The sequence below is a fragment of the Dermacentor andersoni genome, chromosome 3 (assembly GCF_023375885.2).
Source record: "Dermacentor andersoni chromosome 3, qqDerAnde1_hic_scaffold, whole genome shotgun sequence".
In the NCBI taxonomy this organism is placed as follows: Eukaryota; Metazoa; Arthropoda; class Arachnida; order Ixodida; family Ixodidae; genus Dermacentor; species Dermacentor andersoni.
In genome coordinates this window covers 15,366,072-15,387,724 of record NC_092816.1, presented here as the reverse complement: position 1 = coordinate 15,387,724, position 21,653 = coordinate 15,366,072, and the positions used below count along the sequence as shown (strand labels likewise).

General features: G+C 51.7%; 1 protein-coding gene across 1 annotated transcript in view; it reads right to left on the bottom strand.

Annotated features, from left to right (window-relative positions):
* Window positions 1-4,019: 4,019 nt before the first annotated feature.
* The window catches only part of LOC126520890 (uncharacterized), a 230,791-nt gene continuing 213,157 nt past the window's right edge, over window positions 4,020-21,653 (bottom strand). Inside the window, exon 6 of the mRNA XM_050169692.3 lies at window positions 4,020-6,326. Coding sequence (XP_050025649.1) covers window positions 4,727-6,326 — 1,600 coding nt within the window. The 3' untranslated portion in view covers window positions 4,020-4,726. The remainder of the gene's footprint in view (window positions 6,327-21,653) is intronic.

Genomic DNA, 21,653 nt, shown 5'->3' with positions numbered 1-21,653 from the left:
CATTATTCTTTCCATGGCTCGTTGCGTCGTCCTCAATTTCAGCAGAACCCTTTTCGTAAGCCTCCAGGTTTCTGCCCCGTAGGTGAGTACTGGTAAGACACAGCTGTTATACACTTTCCTCTTGAGGGATAGTGGCAACGTGCTGTTCATGATTTGAGAATGCCTGCCAAACGCACCCCAGCCCATTCTTACTCTTCTGGTTATTTCAGTCTCATGATCCGGATCCGTGGTCACTACCTGCCCTAAGTAGATGTATTCCCTTACCACTTCCAGTGCCTCGCTACCTATCGTAAACTGCTGTTCTCTTCCGAGACTGTTAAACATTACTTTAGGTTTCTGTAGATTAATTTTCAGACCCACCCTTCTGCTTTGCCTCTCCAGGTCAGTGAGCGTGCATTGCAATTGGTCTCCTGAGTTACTAAGCAAGGCAATATCATCAGCGAATCGCAAGTTGCTAAGGTATTCTCCATCAACTTTTATCCCCAATTCTTCCCACTCCAGGTCTCTGAATACCTCCTGTAAACATGCTGTGAATAGCATTGGAGATATCGTATCTCCCTGTCTGACGCCTTTCTTTATTGGGATTTTGTTGCTTTCTTTGTGGAGGATTACGGTGGCTGTGGAACCGCTATAGATAGCTTCCAGTATCTTTACATATGGCTCATCTACACCCTGATTCCGTAGTGCCTTCATGACTGCTGAGGTTTCGACTGAATCAAATGCTTTTTCGTAATCAATGAAGGCTATATATATGGGTTGGTTATATTCCGCACATTTCTCTATCACCTGATTGATAGTGTGAATATGGTCTATTGTTGAGTAGCCTTTACGGAATCCTGCCTGGTCCTTTGGTTGACAGAAGTCTAAGGTATTCCTAATTCTATTTGCGATTACCTTAGTAAATACTTTATAGGCAACGGACAGTAAGCTGATCGGTCTATAATTTTTCAAGTCTTTGGCGTCCCCTTTCTTATGGATTAGGATTATGTTAGCGTTCTTCCAAGATTCCGGTACGTTCGAGGTCATGAGGCATTGTGTATATAGGGCGGCCAACCTTTCTAGGACAGTGTTCCCACCATCCTTCAACAAATCTGCTGTTACCTGATCCTCCCCAGCTGCCTTCCCCCTTTGCATAGCTCCCAAGGCGTTCTTTACCTCTTCCGGTGTTACTTGTGGGATTTCAAGTTCCTCTAGGCTATTCTCTCTCACCTTATCGTCGTGGGTGTTACTGGTACTGTATAAATCTCTATAGAACTCCTCAGCCACTTGAACTATCTCATCCATATTAGTAACGATATTGCCGGCTTTGTCTCTTAACGCACACATCTGATTCTTGCCTATTCCTAGTTTCTTCTTTACTGCTTTTAGGCTTCCTCCGTTCTTGAGAGCCTGTTCAATTCTATCCATATTATAGTTCCTTATGTCCGCTGTCTTACGCTTGTTGATTAACTTAGAAAGTTCTGCCAGTTCTATTCTAGCTGTAGGGTTAGAGGCTTTCATACATTGGCGTTTCATGATTAGATCTTTCGTCTCCTGCGATAGCTTACTGGTTTCCTGTTTAACGGCGTTACCACCTACTTCTATTGCGCACTCCTTAATGATGCCCATAAGATTGTCGTTCATTGCTTCAACACTATGGTCCTCTTCCTGGGTTAAAGCCGAATACCTGTTCTGTAGCTTGATCCGGAATTCCTCTAGTTTCCCTCTTACCGCTAACTCATTGATTGGTTTCTTATGTACCAGTTTCTTCCGTTCCCTCCTCAAGTCAAGGCTAATTCGAGTTCTTACCATCCTATGGTCACTACAGCGCACCTTGCCGAGCACGTCTACATCTTGTATGATGCCAGGGTTCGCGCAGAGTATAAAGTCGATTTCATTTCTAGTCTCACCATTCGGGCTCCTCCACGTCCACTTTCGGCTAACCCGCTTGCGGAAAAAGGTATTCATTATCCGCATATTATTCTGTTCTGCAAACTCTACTAATAACTCTCCTCTGCTATTCCTAGAGCCTATGCCATATTCCCCCACTGACTTATCTCCGGCCTGCTTCTTGCCTACCCTGGCATTGAAATCGCCCATCAGTATACTGTATTTTGTTTTGACTTTACCCATCGCCGATTCCACGTCTTCATAGAAGCTTTCGACTTCCTGGTCATCATGACTAGATGTAGGGGCGTAGACCTGTACAACCTTCATTTTGTACCTCTTACTAAGTTTCACAACAAGACATGCCACCCTCTCGTTAATGCTATAGAATTCCTGTATGTTACCAGCTATGTTCTTATTAATCAGGAATCCGACTCCTAGTTCTCGTCTCTCTGCTAAGCCCCGGTAGCACAGGCCCGCTTTTTAGCACTGTATATGCTTCTTTTGGCCTCCTAACTTTACTGAGCCCTATTATATCCCATTTACTGCCCTCTAATTCCTCCAATAGCACTGCTAGACTCGCCTCACTAGATAACGTTCTAGCGTTAAACGTTGCCAGGTATATATACTTAGAGCAAAAGTGTGAGAATTTTCTCTCTACTAAATGATTCTCTTTCACGTTAAGGGCTGTTAAGATCGTGAGCTTCACATATTTGTACAACTTACTACAGCATTGTCTTTACATATCTCACTGGCTGTTTCCTTATAAGCGTGCTACGACATGCCCTGTACCCCATGGACGTCAGACTATGGAGTTTTGCAAGACGCGTAGCGCCACCTGCCGTTGCGAAGAGGCAGTAATTGAGTAGTGCGAAGCCCGACTCCCTTGCTAAGTTGCCTATGCAGCTAGCGACTGCGAAACAACGATTTAACTAGATTTTGGTCCATATTGCGAGTGTTTTGCGCATTTAACACCCAGACAGACAGCTATGAATTTCTACGCTAGTCGGACGCGCCGCTGAACTGCCGTAAAGCGCTTGCTGGCTCACTCTTCAGACTGATGGCGGAAACGAAGGCAACCGCGATAGCTCCGCGCGCTACGAAGAAAGGCCGCAATATACGTTACTGTTGTGTTGTAAATTGCCATGAACGTGAAGGACGGAATAACAACGTTCAGTTTTACCGATTTCTATCGCGATCGTATTAAGGGGAATGGCGAGAGCGCTGGATACGGGCCGTTCAACCTGTTGGGTAATCGGATTACTTGCATTCCCCACAACACAGCGGCTCGCATGAGAAAGTGCGACAATTTTTTTCTTCTGTAATTGTGTTGCGTAGCCCTGACGGAGGACAATGGTAGCCAAGCGAAAACTCAAGAATCTGCAGCCGCCACTTCGTTAGTAACAGAAACAACAACGTTGTGAACCATCCTGCTTATGTGCCATCGATATCTCCACCTTTTAACAGACGTCCGCCTCCGCTTGACTCAACAAGTGCAACGGAGAGAATTGGCAGGTCAGCTTAACCAAGCATTTTGGTTCGTTTATGAATTCAAAATCCTGTTCTAGAGCATCGTTGTATCGCGAGCTCATTTCCACTTTCGGTATTTTGTAAGTCCTGCGCCGATACAGAAAGCACGCTTCGCAATGTGCTGAGCCTGCTCGACTGTGTTTTTCAAATATTCAATGTGAACCAATTTGAAATGCTTAGATTTTTATGCTGATATACAGACAAACCTGATGCTCTCTGTATTTGCGAGTTGCAGCACGCCGAAATAACACTTGAGACTTTATTTTATATTGTACACGCACTTCGCCCTGCTGAGCTTCCTTTCCGAAGCGTGGATGGGCAGAAGAAGCTTTCCAGGTCCTTGATTTTCAGGAAACCGGGCCTCAACACAAACGAAAGAGAAGGGTCCATTGTGGCCTATGCACCTTCGCTTGCGGACAGCTCTCCTTGCACTACTCAGTTAGCGCCAAGGCTGCGATGCGGGTTTTTCTGGTAGCGGGTTTTTCCGCAGCGCCGCCTGGGCAGAGTCTGAGGTCTATCGCCACGGAGACTTGTTCTATGAGGACAAGCAACGTCTGGCTCTATCTTACCTTGAAAAACATGCAAAGTGGCGCCAATGGCCGACACAAATTTCAGGCAGACAGTCGAGTTTTCCAAAACAATATTTATCATACCTTATCTTTAATTACAACTATGAAAAGTGATTGCTGAGCATGAAAAGAAAAGAGAGAACACGGTGACTTCTTTGGTCACCCACATCGAGCGCACTTTGGCGTCACTGCCGTGTAGGCAGTGAGGCCACCGCTAACTGCACCTTTCATTGAGGATTGAGAGCACTCCTTGGTGTAGCTTGCTCTTTAATGGCTCCAGATCGTTCTCAACTAGCGCTGGCTTAGCAACAGGGCGGGCCGCGCGATTACTGCGCGTCCAGTGAGCCAGCAAAGGTGATGTAGCGAGAACAGGTGCCTGCAGATACCGATCTGCCCTTGGCCGGTGCCACTCCTTCTTCCTTAGCACGGAACAGACCTTCGAGGAACTCGTCGCGCACGGCTCGATGCTCGCGCACGATCGCCACTTAAATTAAAACACACGAAGACCGACTTAGCAAGTCCGAGAGGCCGAGTCGGCTCGCGATAGTCCGCGGGGGCAGTCTTCCGCGCGCTCTGCGGAGGCCCAGTTAAAAAGGGATTGTCTTTGGGGTTGAGACGAGCCACGGACGTGACGACGAACACAGGCGGTCGCGCATCGCAGCAGTTCGGTGCACGCGGCGTCACCGCCGTGGAAGAGAGATATATTATTCTGAACCAAGTCCTGACTAGCGTTTACCGGCGGCTGCGCCAGCGGGACCCGATCACGGCACCGGTGCGCCGGGCTGGTCTTCGCTGGACACAACGCTGGGCGAGGTGGGGGGCCAGGTGGGCGAGTGTCGGCCGTCGGGCGAGTTGCACGCGCTCGGCTGCGATGAGTCGGGCGACGCCGGCGTCGAGGGCCGCTGTTGGTGCTGCTGCTGCTGCGTGACCTTGCCCATGAAGCTGCGGATCTCGTCGAAGTAGGGCTCGTCGCGGCGCGGCGACCGGTCCCCTCCGCCGGGCTGGGGCGCGCCGTCGGCCTCGTGCTTCTTCAGGTGCCTGTCCAGGTTGGTCTGCTGGCCGAAGCAGCGCTCGCAGAGCGGACACTTGAACGGCTTCTCCTTGTTGTGGATGTTGCGGACGTGCCGCTGCAGGTTGGACGATATGCTGAAGGAGCGTTCGCAGTACTTGCACTTGTACGGCTGCTCGCCCGTGTGTGTGCGCAGGTGACGCGTCAGGTTGGCCGAGCGAGGAAACACCTTGCCGCAGAACTTGCACGAGTAGCGCTCCTTGGGTCGCGCTGCCCCGTCGGCGCCAGCCTTGGCGGCCGGCGGCAGCCGCGGCGGTGGCGGCGCGGCTCGCATCAGCTCCAGCGAGGCGCCCAGCAGCGGGCTGAGGAAGGAGAAGCGCGGCGCGAACGTCGGGAAAGGCAGCTTGTCGGCGTGCCGGTACAGCGAGTCGAAGAACAGCGTCGGCGGGATGGGCCGCGGGTGCGCCATGGGCTGGGGCGGCTCGGCGGGCAGCGCCGCCGCCGCTGCGGCCGCCGCCGCGGGCCGCCGCGTGCGCAGGTCGAGCGGCTCGTCGGCGCCCGGCTCGTGCAGCAGGCGCGCCTTGTGCGACAGGTCGCAGGGCGCCTCGGCGGCGGCCGGGTACGAGCCGGCGGGCTGCTGGGCGCACAGTGCGCCGGGCTCCGGGCAGACGGCGCCCTGCTTGGGCGACGCGCGCTGGTCCATGGGCTCCGAGTCCGAGCTGAAGGGCTCGACGTCGCTCTCGAGGCTGCTGCTGCTGGGCTCCTCCTCCTCCTCGGACCCCGAGGAGCGCCTGCTGGGCGACGGGGGCTGCGGGGCGCGGTGGTGCAGCAGCGGGAAGAGCAGCTGCAGCGGCGCGGCGCTCATGGGCTCGGGCGGCGCGCGGCCGCCGGCGGGCGACGAGGCGCAGAAGCGCTTGTGCTTGGACAGCGAGGTGACCGTGGCGAAGCCCTGGCCGCAGCGGTGGCACTTAATCTGCATGCGGCAGGTGGCATGCATGCGCTTGTGGCGGCACAGGTTGGAGAACTGCGTGTACGCCTTCAGGCACACCTCGCAGCGGAACGGCTTAACGCTGCTGTGGATGTGCGTGTGCTGCTTGAGGCCCGACGAGGTGGCGAACGTCTTGCCGCACTCGGTGCACGCGTGCGACCGGGCGCCCAGGTGCTGGGAGCGGACGTGCCTCTGGAGGTTCGACGGATCGGTGAACACCTTGCGGCAGGCGTCGCACACGTATCGCCGCGATGCGTCGTGCGCCGCTTGGTGCCGGATCAGGTTGCTCTTCCAGCTGAACACCTTGGGGCACTGGTCGCAGCGGTACTCTCGCGCGGGACACCGCGTCACGTGCTCGCCCAACCTGCACGAGAACGACATCCACGGGTCACGCACTGAACCTGTGTCCTTCCTCGAAACGAAAAAACACCTCTTACGCTCGCGCTTCACAGCAGTTTACAGCGAATCCTGATGCTCGACAAATTATAAGGCAAGATGAATGGCCAATGGCAAAGGCACTTGCGAACGAAAAACTTCGTGAAATCGGCTCCCGAATTTTACGAAAACGTTGAAATGTCACCACGCTGCCAGGTTGTTGAAATAGATAGAAATTTATTTATTTATTTATTTATTTATTTATTTATTTATTTATTTATTATTTATTTATTTATTTATTTATGCAGACGGTTACGCGTGTGCATAAATAAATAAACGCTTCTGGCACCAAACTACACGCTGTGGTTAGTGGCTATGGTGTTGGGCTGCTAAGCACGAGCTCGCGGGATCGAATCCCGGCCATGGCGACCGCATTTCCATGGGGGCAAAATGCGAAAACACTGCGCACTTAGATTTAGGTGCACGTTAAAGAACCCTAGGTGGTCCGAATTTCCCGAGTCCCCACTACGGCGTGACTCATAATCATATCGGGGTTTTGGCACGTAAAACCCTATTCTAATTTTGATTTTGAGACCTTAAACTGGGAGCTTACGAAAGCGGCCTATTTTTGGAAACATTAGTACCCTGTCCCTATTCCCTAGTGTAGAGTAGCAGGCCAGAGCAAGTTGTGGCTCTGGCCGACCTCGCTGCCTTTCTGTAAATAAATATATCTCCCTCTCTCTCTCTCTAGTAAAACCCCCTTAACGCAACTTCATATAAAATGGTTAACATATAGGTTTATCTTGCAGTGCTGTTGTCGACATATATCACAAACAGTAAAGAAGACATTCAGCTCTTTTCATTTCCCTCGTGATGATCAAACCTTATCAATGAATTAGTGATACTAGCTCCGTAATTGGCGCACACACACACACACGCACACACACACACACAGACACACACACGCGCGCGCGCCCGTGCGCGTCTTGTTTGGTGTTCTTTTCCTCTGTCCTCGTGTTTCTTTTATTTTTTTGTGATACAAGTCAAATATGCAGTCGCGCAACCTCACCCAAATTTCTGCTCTTATCGGCTAATGTGGTTTAGTTTTCAACGACAAATGTAGAAATAAAACAGAGTTCCTATACATACCCATCAATGTAACGACTCGTCCTCATAGGAAGACTTTTTCAAAAGTTATAATCTACGTAACATAAAACCGGTCAACCGTTTTAGAAGTGCTAAACTGATGATAGGTTAACGCTCGTAACAGAAGCGCATCAGCTTTTGCGTTATGTTGTGGCGTGACTTGCGCAGTTACTCGCAGTTCTACAGGCAGTGCTTTGATTGCAGACTTCGGAATGTACCCACGCAGCTTCGGAATAACGTAACGCCTTCTCGCGCTTCCTCAGTGCCGGCGCTCCACACACGTTATGGTCACGTCTTGCGTGGTGGATGATATGAATAGAATCGAGTGAAGGGAATCGTTGTATTATACATGCCCATATTTCGAAATAATGTAATTTAATTGACAGTCTAAAACGCACAGAAACTCAAGAAAGTAACAATCTACGGGGGAGGGAATTACGTCATCTCATGACGTTCATCAATGCCTCCGTTTGTGAGTTTGCTTTGTTTGTTAGCTCACGCTGCCACTGACGACTGGATAGACGTCACGGAAAAAGCGCTCACAAAAATTATGTGTATAGTTTGTAACAGTATGTGCGTGTATGAGTTAATATTACATCCTCATCACGGAGACAAGGATTATAGCGGGTGCCACATTTGCGCGCGAACATGTCCTTAATACCGAGCCAATACAAGATAAGTCAATTTGCCTTCTCAGAAATAAACACCAAGTTGTACCCACAAAAATATAATTGCATACCAACGTGTACAAGCTTCATGCTAACACTGCTCACATGCCGACCTCAATAGCGATGCAATTAGAAACAGATCACCACAATAACAAATAGCTTGTTCCCACTGTACCGGTCGGTTGTTGACGGCCGGCATACTGCTGTCTGCTATAGCGAAGATTTTTCTTATTTATTTTTTATCTCTCGCCGGAGGAGAAGCGAAACTTGCGGCCGTCTTTTTATCAGGCTGCCATCTGCTTCGTCCGCTTACTACTCCTGCCACACCGGGAGGATCCTGAAGCCAAGTACAGAGATGCCTTATCCGGATAAGAGCAATTCAGCTGTGTAGTCCTTGGCACGCTTCTCGATAGCGCTTCGTTCGCCATGCGGAGATGAAAGCCAAGTTGTACTGGCGTTCCATCAGGATCCCTTCCTGAGCGCTGCTAGCATATAAGATAGGTTATTGCGCCCGCGATACAACGTGAGTCCTAAAAGGGACCAAATTCACGAATCTTTTCGTTCCTCAGCGCCGTTTGTCATTGGTCGGTCACCTTCCCTATATATGGATATGTCCGTATCTAGATATATTGGTTTGCATCTACTCTTGCGAACAGTTTTTACAGAAGTAATTGTTTCATTTTTATTTTATTTTTGTGAATACGGGCCCAGATCACCCTGAAATCCAAGTCCTGTCCTCTTCCAGTGAGAACGCATCTTATAGTGTCATCATGTTATGAGATGATTATGTGGCGTCACTATATAAAGGTTGATGACCCCGCTGATGGTAACAAAATGATCGCGCTAGGGATTGTCTAGCCAGCGTGACGTCATGGCTTAAAACGCGCAGTGATTTTGTTAGCTCGACGGTGTTGCTTGAGGATGCAAGAAACGACCTTCCTGCCCCGTGCGAAAAGTAGGCATCGGAGAGTGCGATCAGCCTCGAACGTGCGACTAAAATTTCTATCGGCCACGTATACGGCATAGGTAGCCACTTCCCGTCGTTAGTGACATGCGCGATGCTTCACATTAAGGACGAAAATCCGCTGACATCACGGCGTGTCTGCTGCCCGTGTTGTGAACGCGCTCGGCAAGCACGCGACTCTAAAGCAGTGTTATCAGAAAATGAGCAGGGACACAATTTTCTTCTTCTTATTCCGACGATTTCCTACTGATGGAAACGATAGCACCCGAAGAGGATCTAAAGACAAACTAATAAGAAAAATCCTTTTAATTATCGACTCACTCGGGCACACAGCCCCTGCACGCGATCGCGTTTAACGTGTACAGCTGCTCGTCGGCCGTGCGTCGCGCCTTTCACCGTCGGGCGTCCCTTGGAGAGGACGGTCCCATTAATCACGAATCGAGCACGCTCAGCTGCGCGCATCCCCTCTGCCGACGCGGGAGCGCGTTCTTCGTCTCCTCCGACGTATCCCGCTGCGGTCGTCCACAAAGGCTCACACCTGCTGACTCAAAAGGAAGACAGGCGCCACGGAAGGCTGCACCTCCCCTGCGCGCTCTCGGAGCGAGGCGTTGTGTGTGTGCGTTGTATTTATTACCGTTTCACCGCGCGATGCCGAGTCCTTCCGCGCGGTCTCCTTCGGAGATCGGCAGGCGACCTTCGCGCCGGCGCCGGTCAGCGGCGGCGGCGGCCGTTCGGCATCCCAAGGCCGGCCGGGCCCGAGGCAACGCCCCGTGCGATGGCCCGGTTTCGCCGCCGCTGCGCTGACGGAAGCGAAGCCGGGCGTGTCCGAGGCCGGGCTCTCTCCCCGGCGTTTCCTGCTGGACAGCGGCAGGCATCGGCGGCGTGTTGTACTGCCGCAGCACAGCATCGCTTCCCCTTTTCTTCTCCGCGGTCCGAAACTTGCCCCCGACGCCTGCGCTCGTGGGCGCGAAGAAATCGCAGTTCGCGCCCAGCTGGACCTGATTCCGCTGCATGGGCGCTGCCCGCTGTTCGTTCGATTGGGGGCCCGCCGGGAGAGACCTTGCCGGGGCCGCGCACGGCGGCAGCCTCGTCGGCGGCGGACAATCGGTCCCCTCTCCGACGGCGGCCCTTTTTTGCTCATTCGCGCTTCTCTCCCCGCGTGCGCTGCGCCCGAGGCATGATGGGAACGAGCAGTCGTCCGCGAGAGGCGACGAGCTAGTGAGGGCCAGTGGTGAGGGCTCAACCAGCGACAACTATTCCGCGACGTGTCGCCTCGCGTTTGTCATCGCAAGCCGTTTCTCCCGTCGTCCGCTCACCTCAGAGTCGCGCCAATTACCCCTCATTGGTCAATCCCGTTTGGGAAGTTGCGGCAGAACGCGCAGTAGAAAATGAATGTGTGAAAGGAAGAAAAAAAAAACAGAGGAAAATAAACTTGCGTGTATAGCATCGCACCGTTATGACCGTAGCAGTCCCAGTGTTGTGCATTGAGCTCTACTTCCCGACACAACTGTCACCTGCCGCTACACGATGTCGCGTAGAACACTTTAGCCGCGCTATACGTTACGCACAATGCAAGACGACGGACACGCTGACTGACGGCGGCAAATTCCAGCATTCTTCAGGTGTGGAATTTCGGTAGGTTTTACGCTTTCACAAAGTTTCGAGATCGAGAGAGGGCGTCGGTGGCGTTGCAAGAACAAGAACAGTTGCACCGCTCGCATTTCTCGGAGCGAACTTGGCCGCTCGCTGACGTCGAGGCTGTAGAACGCCCAGCTAAGGGAATTCCAGCGATCGCTGTCAGCCAAATTGCGGAGCGCTCTAAACGCAGACCGACAATTCGCGCATGGCGTGGCACGGCCTTCTAAGCCGCCCAGCGAGTCGGTGAAAGCCAAGTGGGTCGCTTCCTTTCGCAGGCTCGATGAACACAGTCAGCGATACGTGGAAACTGCGCGGCCCGAAGACGACGAGGAGCGGCTGGAACCGCATTTCTCTGCAATACCACCTTGGCAAGCAGTGGTCAAGCGACGTATATAGCACTCGCTGGAATAGCGTGCCTCACATTTCGTGCGGAGGCGAAATTCGTGCTTTGAATAGCTCTGTATGTAATTCCTGGTTTTGAACACTTAACGTCCACTTGAGGGCCGATCCGATGGGAGGCAGCGCACCTTCTAGCTTACGACACGCTATGACTTTATACAAATTCCTTTGCATTCCCGCGACGATGTTGGTGTGTGGTGTATTTGTAACAATAACTGAACGTCAATCATTTTGGCAGTCTTACTGTCGCTTGCCACTTCGTCACTAACTATGTGACTTTGCCGTTCGAAATATGAGATCATGCTGCCTCACCCTGGCACGCGCGATATCACTTGCGAAACCTGTCACTTCACCATCAACGGCGGCTGAGTGCTTTATATATAATGTGGTCATTATAGGCTGAATTAAACACTTTATTGCGATCACGAACCCTGCCCTGCTCGGCGTGCTTGAGGCAGCGTATACGTGAGGCGACGTTAGCTCACTCGAACCGCAGCAACTACGCACGTCTTCATTGCTCATTGTAAGCTATCTCTGGAACGCTTGTCGCGTTTAGTGTCTAAAAAATAATGCACGTTAACGAATGATCGCGGGCAAACTAACGGTCGTGCATTCTGTGAACAAACAAAGCGGCCGAAAAAATTATATAAAATGAATTGAAATGCATGCGTATCATTGGTGTGTTTGTTTTTCTTCATGTCTTTCTTATCATTTTCTAGTTGGTATAGAGAATGTTGGAGTAGCCGGTGAACATGTTGAGTAAACGCAACAAGACTATTTCGAACACGCAGGACCATACAGCTTCACCTAAATTTCTCGTCGCGGGTGAAGAGGTTACCCCTGGTCCGGCTGGCTCCTCGTACTGCGACACAGAGCCGCGCTCATTTCCTGGCATTGCGCGACCCGACTGCGCGCGGTCGAGATGGCGCCGAGGCTACTTGCCGGCGGAGGGCGCTTCGGTCCCTTCGGTGCAGATTTTGATCCGGGGTCGGCCCGAGAGAAGCAAGGGGTGTGTCTCCTCGCGGAGAAGCGCTCTCGACCCCGGACGAGCACCGTCCGAGACGCGGAGGGGCGGTGCGGGGCACGGACCAATGGTCGGAACCTCCCCCCCACCCGTTGCGGGGGGGGGGGGGGGGTCGTTGACCCCGAAGAGGCGACCGCGCCCCGCGGCGAGTCGAAGCGGCGCGCGGGAACTGGAGCGCCGGACAGGGCGTGGCCAAGTGGGCCACGGCGGCCGGCCTTCGCTGCCGGCCGACGGGACGAGCCTTCGCCGCTCTTTCTTGGGTGCGGAAGCCGCGCAGGCTGCTACTGTGTGCCAGCGCGCTGGGGCGGCGGCGGCGGCCGGGAGACCATCTTCCGCCCCGGCGCATCTAACGAGCCGCTCGGCGCGCGTGCGCCTAATTCCTCCGAGAGAGCTTGCGTGCGAGGAGGCGCACGCGAACGGCGCGCAACTGCTCGGCCCGTTTTAACTCCGCGCATTTCCATATCGGGCGAAAGTGCTCGCATTTGGTTCGAAAGGAGGAAAAAAAGAAAGTCGCCGCTGCGTAATGACGGGAGACCCTCGCTCGAATTTCCAAGCACGCGGCGCGATGGTACACCGGCACGCCGTTGCAGCACCGTCCGTGGCTGCTCCCGGAACGTTCCTGATGAACGGTCCGTGCGCCGCTCCGGTGACAAACCCCAGATTTCTTGCGCTCTGCGTACGCGTTTCATCGCAGATAGGCAGGGTACGGTCGCGGACATATAGCATTGATCGATCATTGCTTGGGTATAATATGTGAACGGCACCATCGCTTAATGAAGGCTAGGGCAAGCAGAAAGTAAATAGTTATCGAGTGTCATTGTATTTGTCTAATAGAATAGAGAGAATCTACTGATTCCTCGATAAGTAAAGCATTATTAGTTTTATTGTACTTGTGAAGAAATACATACTAGTAAACTTTTGTTTTTTCTTTTTGTAGATAAGGATCGCATAGATGCCGAATAAGGGACAGTCTTTTTAATTTCCTGCCTTTTCCATTTCCAGTGGAGGAGAGCTTCTCCCGGTTATTTGTCACGATTTTTTGACGCGACCCAAAGAACTTGCTGCCTTGCATTTGGGTATTTGAGGACCCCAGGTGGTCGAATTTGTGTCCGGAAATTGAGAATAGAAAGCTAGGTGAGTTCGATTACGCTCACGATGCATCAGCCCGAACAGACAAATCGCTTGTGTCGTCCCTTCTGTTCCTGTCTTAGTTATTTGCGCTGGTACATTGCGAACCTGATCCGAAATGCCCACCCCCCCCCCCCTCCCCCGGCGGCTCTCATAGTCCGAGTGTTGTTTCGGTACTTGAAACCCTGCAATTTAAATTGGCAACAACGACTACAGGGAACACGTTCTCGGTCGAGGTCTCCTTCGAGGGCCATCCTCCGAACGCCACAGCATTGGCCCTCCTCGCGCTGAGGTCGCGGCTCACGCGATCTGGACGCCGTACCTGGCGCGGCGGCCTCGGGGAAGCGTCCACCGACTTCCTCGAGCGAAGCGAGCACAGAAGACGCGTTCGCGACGACGCTCGCGATGACTGCGCCAGCTCCCATGGCTTCGAGAAAGCCTCCGGCGCGCGTATACCCCCGCTGCCCGCGAGCAGGAGGTATAGAAAGGCCGGTGGCTCCCGTACGCTCTGATTGCCGCGCGCGCACGAGTTCCCGGCAGCCCGTGGCCTTTCGCGTGAGCATCTTCCCGGTCGGCTGGAGAACGTGAATGGGAGGAAGGAATGTGAGGAGCGGAAAGTGCGCAGCGGCGCGTCACCGAGGACTGCCTGAAAGGGTTACTTTCCTGCACCGACCCGGCTGGTGACAAGAATGAAAAGACGGCACTACCTGCTTGGCTGGTAAACCTTTATGCATACACTTATACGCAAATGCATTGTATCGACATCTTTATTTTCTCACTTCTTCGTGTCATATCTGTATATATTCATCTGGCAATCACACGTTGTACAAAAGCCGACGACGAAAGTTACCAATACTTCAGACATCATCAATTAAGTCAATGAAAGAACATTTTCTACGCTTTCCAGAGTATACAAAAAAAAATTTAGAGCTTCGGGCATAAACAAGCAAGGATATGACTTGACTCTTTCGTCGTTTTTGTTCGGAAGGCATTGACTGTGCAAGTATGCGGCCGTTTATTCCGTAGTGGTAGTACGCGAATGAAAACGTCGCACAGAGCTGAAGATGACTGAAAAAGAATTCGGTATAAAGAAATCAATTACGTATACTTCGCGTTCAGTATCGCGCAGGGGCTTAATAATTTTTCTTTTATTCTTTGCCGACACATACAGAAAGTTAGTAGCCCATTTAGGTATATTTGTAAACGTCTTCACAACAAACAGTTTAGTTAGATGAGAATGAAGTATACGGTATATGCTAAGCAAGTAAAGAACTTATCTACAGAAGTAGCTAAAACGCCTTTGCCAAATTCTTGAAGCGTAATTAAGAAAACATTTTATGCAGTTCGTGAAGACGCACGAACCACACATTAGCCGGAAACCGGCATACCAATCAAAAACTGTTCTTGCGAAAGAAAAGGTTCGCGAGTTCTGCTCCTGTTCACATAAACTTCTCATCGTCCTCTGCTAAGTTGAGCATGCAGTGACTTTACTGTAGTGACGTTTGACTGTGTAATTTTCTCTTATATGTCGGGTTGTGCGCGCGTGAGACCAGAAGCCGCTATAGCACGAGCATCAACGAAATTAAAGGGCACATTCCAAGCACGTAACGATAAAATTGATTTTTTTCAGAGACGGGCTCATCGTTAACGGGTACCCAAAGAAGCCTCACCGGAAGGGCGCATTTTTTTGTTTAGCGAAAATCTAGATGTGGCCGCCGTGGCTGGGAAACGAATTGACGACCTGGGCTCAGCCGCAGAACGACACAGCCACCGAGTAGGAATACCATATGCAGACAGGCGACCCCTTAATCTGCTTTTCCCGCTTCGAGAAGTTGTATCACTTGCCTGATTAATATGATTTATTAATTACGTAGATGCAACTTTTCGTAACATGTTCTTCCTGTAAATTATCTGCGAGTGAAATTTGAATCCTTGAACCCTGTATAGTACTTCAGACAGCGAGTATATGTGAGGTATATATAGTTCACGACAAGAGAAATCATTTTTATGCATTGTTCGGTCACCACAGCGGCGTCACGAAACGACAGAGCACAGCACCCTGTGCGAGACCACCTGTACTTCGGCTCCCGTCCGAAGTTCAGCCGGGAAGAGACGTGCGGGCATTTGCAATAACTGTACACGCGCAGCCACGGTTTCGCGCGCGCTTCTTTCTCAGTCCAATAACCGTTCCTTTTACCCGAGACACTAACTATCCTGGTGGCTGGGTAGTCACTGACGTTACACTCTCTCAGCAAGGCGACCCGAACCCACAGGGCTGTAGAGCCGACGGCGAATATCTCCTCGTTTCGCGCTATACGTCCGCTCGTCAAGCGTCGACAGGCCACGGTTGCAACACAGGTGGGACCGAAGGCAGGATAACGACGCGTGAGGCACCGCGAGCGTTGGTTGCGCGCAGTTTGTTGTTTACTGATTGCCTATGGGCTGTTGCTGACATCTTCGGCTAAACAATGCGGGCTTCACTCGGGGCCGTTCTATCGTTCTGCGGAGGGGGGCGACGCATCGTTGCAGAGCTGCGGCCTCCACCCGTTCGACGCGGGCCGCGCGCGTGCGCTGCTTCCCGCCTGCCTTCGCCACCGACCGGCCAGGTTATGCAGTTTGAGTTGTAAATAGAGGGCAGCAAGTAGGGAACGAGAAACGACAAAGAACGAAACGAGATCACGAGGTACCGATAAGGTAATTGCTTGAGTGTGCACCGAAGTAATTTTGCAGCTTCAAGAACGCGGTACTCTAAGTCGAGGAAACGAGCAACGGCTGCAAAATTTCTGTTCACGGAGAGATGGAAAAAAGCCTCGGCGAAGGCGACCTTTCGCTACGTGCCGTGGGGCTCCATACATCGTGGAGTCCTAAAGCGGCAAGCTGCCCGTAATCAGGAAAAAACAAAATTATTTCACCCTGCGTTAGTAAGACAAACAATAACGTAAACACTGTCGCAGAACTGAGTGGTTTCAGTCTCGAGACGGGCTTTGCACGGCGGTTTTGTATAAAAGCACGACTGATGCATGCATAACACATGTGATTTAGGGCGTGTTATTTTGTTGTATACTTTCTGCGCATGCTAAGACTGTTGACATATTACCAGGTGTTTGGATGTTTTCCAGGATTTGTTCTGAAATCGTAACAAGGATTCAATTGGGTGTTTTCAAGAACGAGTTAAAGCGTTCCGTATTTTCGTACAGAGGCAAACGCCAAAGAAATGCAGCTGAGCATCTGGCACATAGCGGACACAAGAACGACAGAAATTCGCTTCGCTTTATATTGTAGGCTTTTTCCTGAAGGGTTTGATTGAAGTGACTTGAAGGGCTGCTCCCGAGCTGGTAAAAGACGATCGAGAATTGCTCGAGTTGAGAATACGTGGAGGAAAACACGCTTGACTACTTCGCGCACTACCCCGATCCAAATATAAGGAGTTATCTTCGTAACAAATGATGTTTTATCATCTCTCGTGATCGTACAGCACGACAACTTTAAGCGTAGCGGTGCTGATTTTGCAATTCTTGCAAAGTTGCAACACTTATATGTCGCATTAATCCCGCAATACCGGGAGGTCTATAGCTTCCTGACCGGATATCCGAAGATGTAGCTTTCGGTTTCTAGAGGGCGCATCCCAAATCACGAGCGAATCTTCGTGGAACACTGGTTTCGCAGTATTGTACTGCGACAAAGCACCTTTTATAATGGCGAATGGGCTATTGGCATGCTGCAACGAGTTTCATCACATATACGAGGAGGAGGAGGACTATGAGAATTTCACGCTCCCCCTTGGCTGCACGGACTTACCCCGAACGTGGCCGCTTTGTCGACGGCTCCGGCCAGCTGACACGTCTCTGCCTTCGCACTCGGCAAATTACTTCGCCGCCGTCGATGTTCGGGCAAGTGCAGCTCACGGAACGATTGCTGATCGTATATCTGAACACGTCTCTTTCGGAAATGCTCGGCAATTATGCGCTTTACGTTGCGTCTACATATGAGGGCAGCGCGGAATCGCTTTAAGGCCACGACCATAAGAATGCGACGCGCGATATAAAACGGATCATGCGACCAGCGGTGCGTTTTCCTTTTCTTCATTTATTCTTTCTGGTGCGTTGTTCTCGCTCGCGCACAGTTGTGGAACGGCGGGGCTCCCACCCTGATTCGGCGCTGCCAGCCGGGGTTAAGGACGACGCAGGACGCGTTCTGGCGAGAGAGAGCGCGCGTCGTTTTTTCCGAAGTGGCCGCCGCCGCCGATAAGGCCGCGGCCGCCGTGCGCTCTCCCCGCGAGCAAGCGGCGCAAGGAGACGACGATTGGGACGACGCCCTGGCCGGCGGCGGCGTGGGCCGCCGTCGTCGTCGGGGCGCCGGAGGCGTCGGCCAGACCTCGAAGCGGCCTCGCGCGAGGCTGTTCGGGAACAAGGACGCGCCCACCGCGAGATGACCAGCGGCGATCCTGCGAGCCGCCGCAGCAGCGGCCGTCCTCCCGTGCGACTCCGCCACCGCCGCGTCCCACGGCCCGGACGTCTCGCGGCGCCGCGGGGGCAGAGACGTCGACGACGCAAGGCTCCGCGGCGCTGTTTTAGACGCGACGGTGGCCGCCGTCTTCCCAAGGCGCGCACATGCCGTTCGATGCAGGGTGAATCGGTTCTGGGGTATGCAAAGCTTACATGGGAGTGATGTGTGTAGGCTCCCTAGATTGTGGGATACTCTTTATAGGACGCGGAGCTTCAACGACGAGACGGCCGCCCACTCATCGAGCACGGGAATACCCTCGCTCTTGGCACTGCGGCGACTTTTGAGAGGGAACGACGTAGTTCGTGAGGCAAGCGATGAAGTCGAAAACGTCAGTCGTTAAATTGACAGCAAAAAGAATGGGGAAGCGACTGCTCTGGCAGGGAGAAAAATCCAGCATATGGTAGCTGTGTAGCAAAGCATTGGTAGGTCAGCGTCAGCCATTACGTGAGGAGGACTGATAAAAAGCTAATACGGAGAAAGAGAGCTTGAAGAAGATGCAGTTAGGGGGGCTGAATAAGATAACACCGGGTTTGCTACCCTACGCTGGAGGAGGTGGAAGGGAGATGTAGAAAAAGAAATAAAAACGAAAAGAAGGAGAAGGAAATGACAAAGTGGCAATTCACTCGTTGGCAATTCAGCCCCTTGTTCAGTAGTTACAAAGCTGTAAATTGTTACGCCATAAATGTTTCATAATTTTGACACCCGGCGCATCCACTGTACTACTTGCGAGGCAGCTATATTTGTTACAGGACTCCCTCCGTGAGATGGAAACGGTGCGCCCTATGCTGATGATATAGGTGATTAAGGGGGAACAGTTCTGGGGTGCATAAATAATAACCCATCAGTCATACGTATACTTTGATTTCTGTATTATTATTATATTGGAAAGCTATTAATTTCACTCGAATTGTCCCAACGGTTTCCAATAAGAACATCTTGTCGTTTCACGTTCGCAAGAATAGGGAGGGCATGAAATTATGCTTCGTGTTAAAGTATTGTATTTTTTCACCGGGCCGTGGACAAGTACCTGGGGACGAAAGCACAATGCTTCGCATTGCTGTGAGTGCCCTCTGCTATCTCTATAGTGAAAGCAGATGACTGTTAGAAAGGTAAATGACACGTATAAAGCCGAAGATCACGGATCTTAACAAACCAGCAGAGGTTGTGCCTTGTCGCATTCAGGATTTATAGCTCGTGTGAATGCGGACAAGGCGTATACAAAAGAACGCGAAACGGGTCGCTTTGTAAACATGTTCCTCAAACTGTTCCCATCTTCTGTCAAAATGTTCTCACCTTTATAATTCTGACAAGACACCAATTTCATCAGCTCTGTAGTATTCCCGACAACTGCGCATCACCATTTTCAGTTCCTGGATCTTTGCAATACGGAAGTTATATCAAGGTTATAATTATGCAGCATTTCCACTTCTCAAGCTATAGCATGCAGTGGATTTAGTTTATTTCTCAACTCCACCTTCTGGTCCGGAACTTTATTTTCTTCCTTTCTTTTTTTGCTCTCTCTCGTTCGTGCTCTGTCACTGTAATAGTTGGCTCCAGTTTGTGTGATGTGCTCGTAAGATAGAATCCAATCTCTTGTTGGCAAGACATCCTTGCGAACAAATGGTCTGCGCTCCTCCTGCCTCTCGCCAGCAGCTTGAAGGGCGCGCCTCTGCACCGTTGAACGCACTGCAAGGCTCCGAATTGGAAGTCGCGTTGTAATGCGGCTGCCCAACGCGTCGAAGCGCGCCAGATGCTTCGCCTCACTTCGCTTGGCACAGGTGCCAAAAGGTGTCCGCTTGGGCGTCGAAGATGAATTCGATGTGTTGGAACGCGCCGCTGACCGCTGATCGCGATCGTCCTCAGCGCCGTCGGTTCACTTAGGTGGTCGTTTATCGTTGCAAACGCTAGACGAAGGCTCTACCTCTGCATTTGCCATTAAGATTGCTGCAGGCGCGTGTGTTAGGCTAGTGTCCACGAGAGCCGCCACTATCGAGTTTACCTTTGCGGTGGTGACGTAGGTTTCCTTGCCTTGGTGTCTTCTACATCTTCGAACGTCGTTCTCCAATCTCTAAAGCCCGAGGTCGCTGGCTCGGAGATAGAGCGAAATACAAACTCACCCCTGTACTTAGATTCGAAGGTGCGGGGGGTATTGAATATACCTGAAAGACTAACCTCGAGCCCTCAACTACATATTATCTAATATAGCTTCAGATCCATCAATATCACTCACAAACTGCGTCATACACGGTCGGCTTTATTGTTTCAGCTAATAGACCGCATGCCCGTACCGTTTTTTTCTTTCAACTTCTGTATTGCATCGATAGTCTTGTAGAAGAGCCGGCGGTCTCTCTCACCGCAGCATTTGTCAGCTAATCTAGTTAGGTGACCTTTTGGTATGAAAGTTCGCATAGGTGCACGGGTGGCGTCGGTTAACAGAAAACGAGAAATGACACGCGAAAGAGAAGGTAGCTATTGTTTCACAGTGTCCGTCCTTGCTCAAAACCGGGATGATTCTGTGACCGCGAAAATAGAAAATAGCAGCAGTTGAATTTCATTTCAAGCTTCTTACAAACTGAGACCGCGAATGCACTTACTTTATGCGAAAAAAATTAAGGTAGACATGGTAAAAAAAAAAAAAAAAATCAACGCCATCCCCCCCTGCGAAGGTCCACGGTTGACCAGCGGAGCTGTAAGCATCGTGGTAAGAAAACTTCTGGTAAAGACTTTATTGCATCACTCATTAACGCCGTTAACGCCGCTTCGGAACGAAGCACGTCGTCGCGTGCGGCCGAGCAAGTGGCCATTGCCTTGGCCCTCTTGGACGACAAACATGCCAATATCTTCAGCGACTCCAGGGCAGCCATCCGCTCCTTCAGCGTTGGCGCTGTGTGTAAGGAAGCCTGTCGCATCCTCGACGGCAAAAGCATCGCCACCCACACTCTCACGTGGTTCCCCGCTCACATGGGATCCTTCATGGGAGGGCCCACAAACCTCAACGAGCTGGCCCACTCCAAGGCGCGAGGTCTCGCTTTCCGCGACCATGGAGAACTCGAACGCCGGCCCGCAGTGGTGGAGAACAGAGATCAACCGACTACATACAATGAAATTGCGCAGCACTTCTATCTCGGCAGGAGAGACTTTCCCCTTCCACACAAGAAGCTAAATAGAGCGCAGGCATTGACCCTCAGATTATTGCAAACAGGCTCGTATCCCAGCCCGGCTTTATTCCACAAGATTTATCCCGACACCTATGCCACTAGTTCTTGCAGGCACTGCAATGACATCGCTAGCCTAGACCACATGCTCTGGCGTTGCCCCTCGTTACGAGGCACAGAACGAATCAATGAAGACAAGTGGCTCTCCGCTATCAAGAGCCCCGATGCCGGGGCGCAGCTATGGGCTGTCCAGAGGGCCCACAATGCGGCGGTCGGGCAACGTGGGAGCGGCCCGCAGCGCGCTGAGTCGCGTACCTCAGGACCTTTATTAAAGTTTTGCATCCATCCATCCATGCATCACTCATTATCACTTAATCGGTCACAATGGCACAATGGTCGCTATGATATACACTGATCGGCATGCTCGCAACTGCAGACACATTCTTTGATAATGTCAAATCGATGCACGTGCGCCGCTGGGTGGTCGGTTGGTCCGGATCGGTCTGGCATCGTAAGCGACATGTCTGCAAGACGAAACGGGTAAACCACTCCCTTTTCGGTGCCGACACGTCTACATTGAAATCACCGACAACAACCACAGGGGTAGTGTCATCGCAACTAACCTACGCAAAGTGAGTAGCTACGAACCTTACAGGGCTCGTGGCCCCGTAAGGTGAATTTGTTTTTG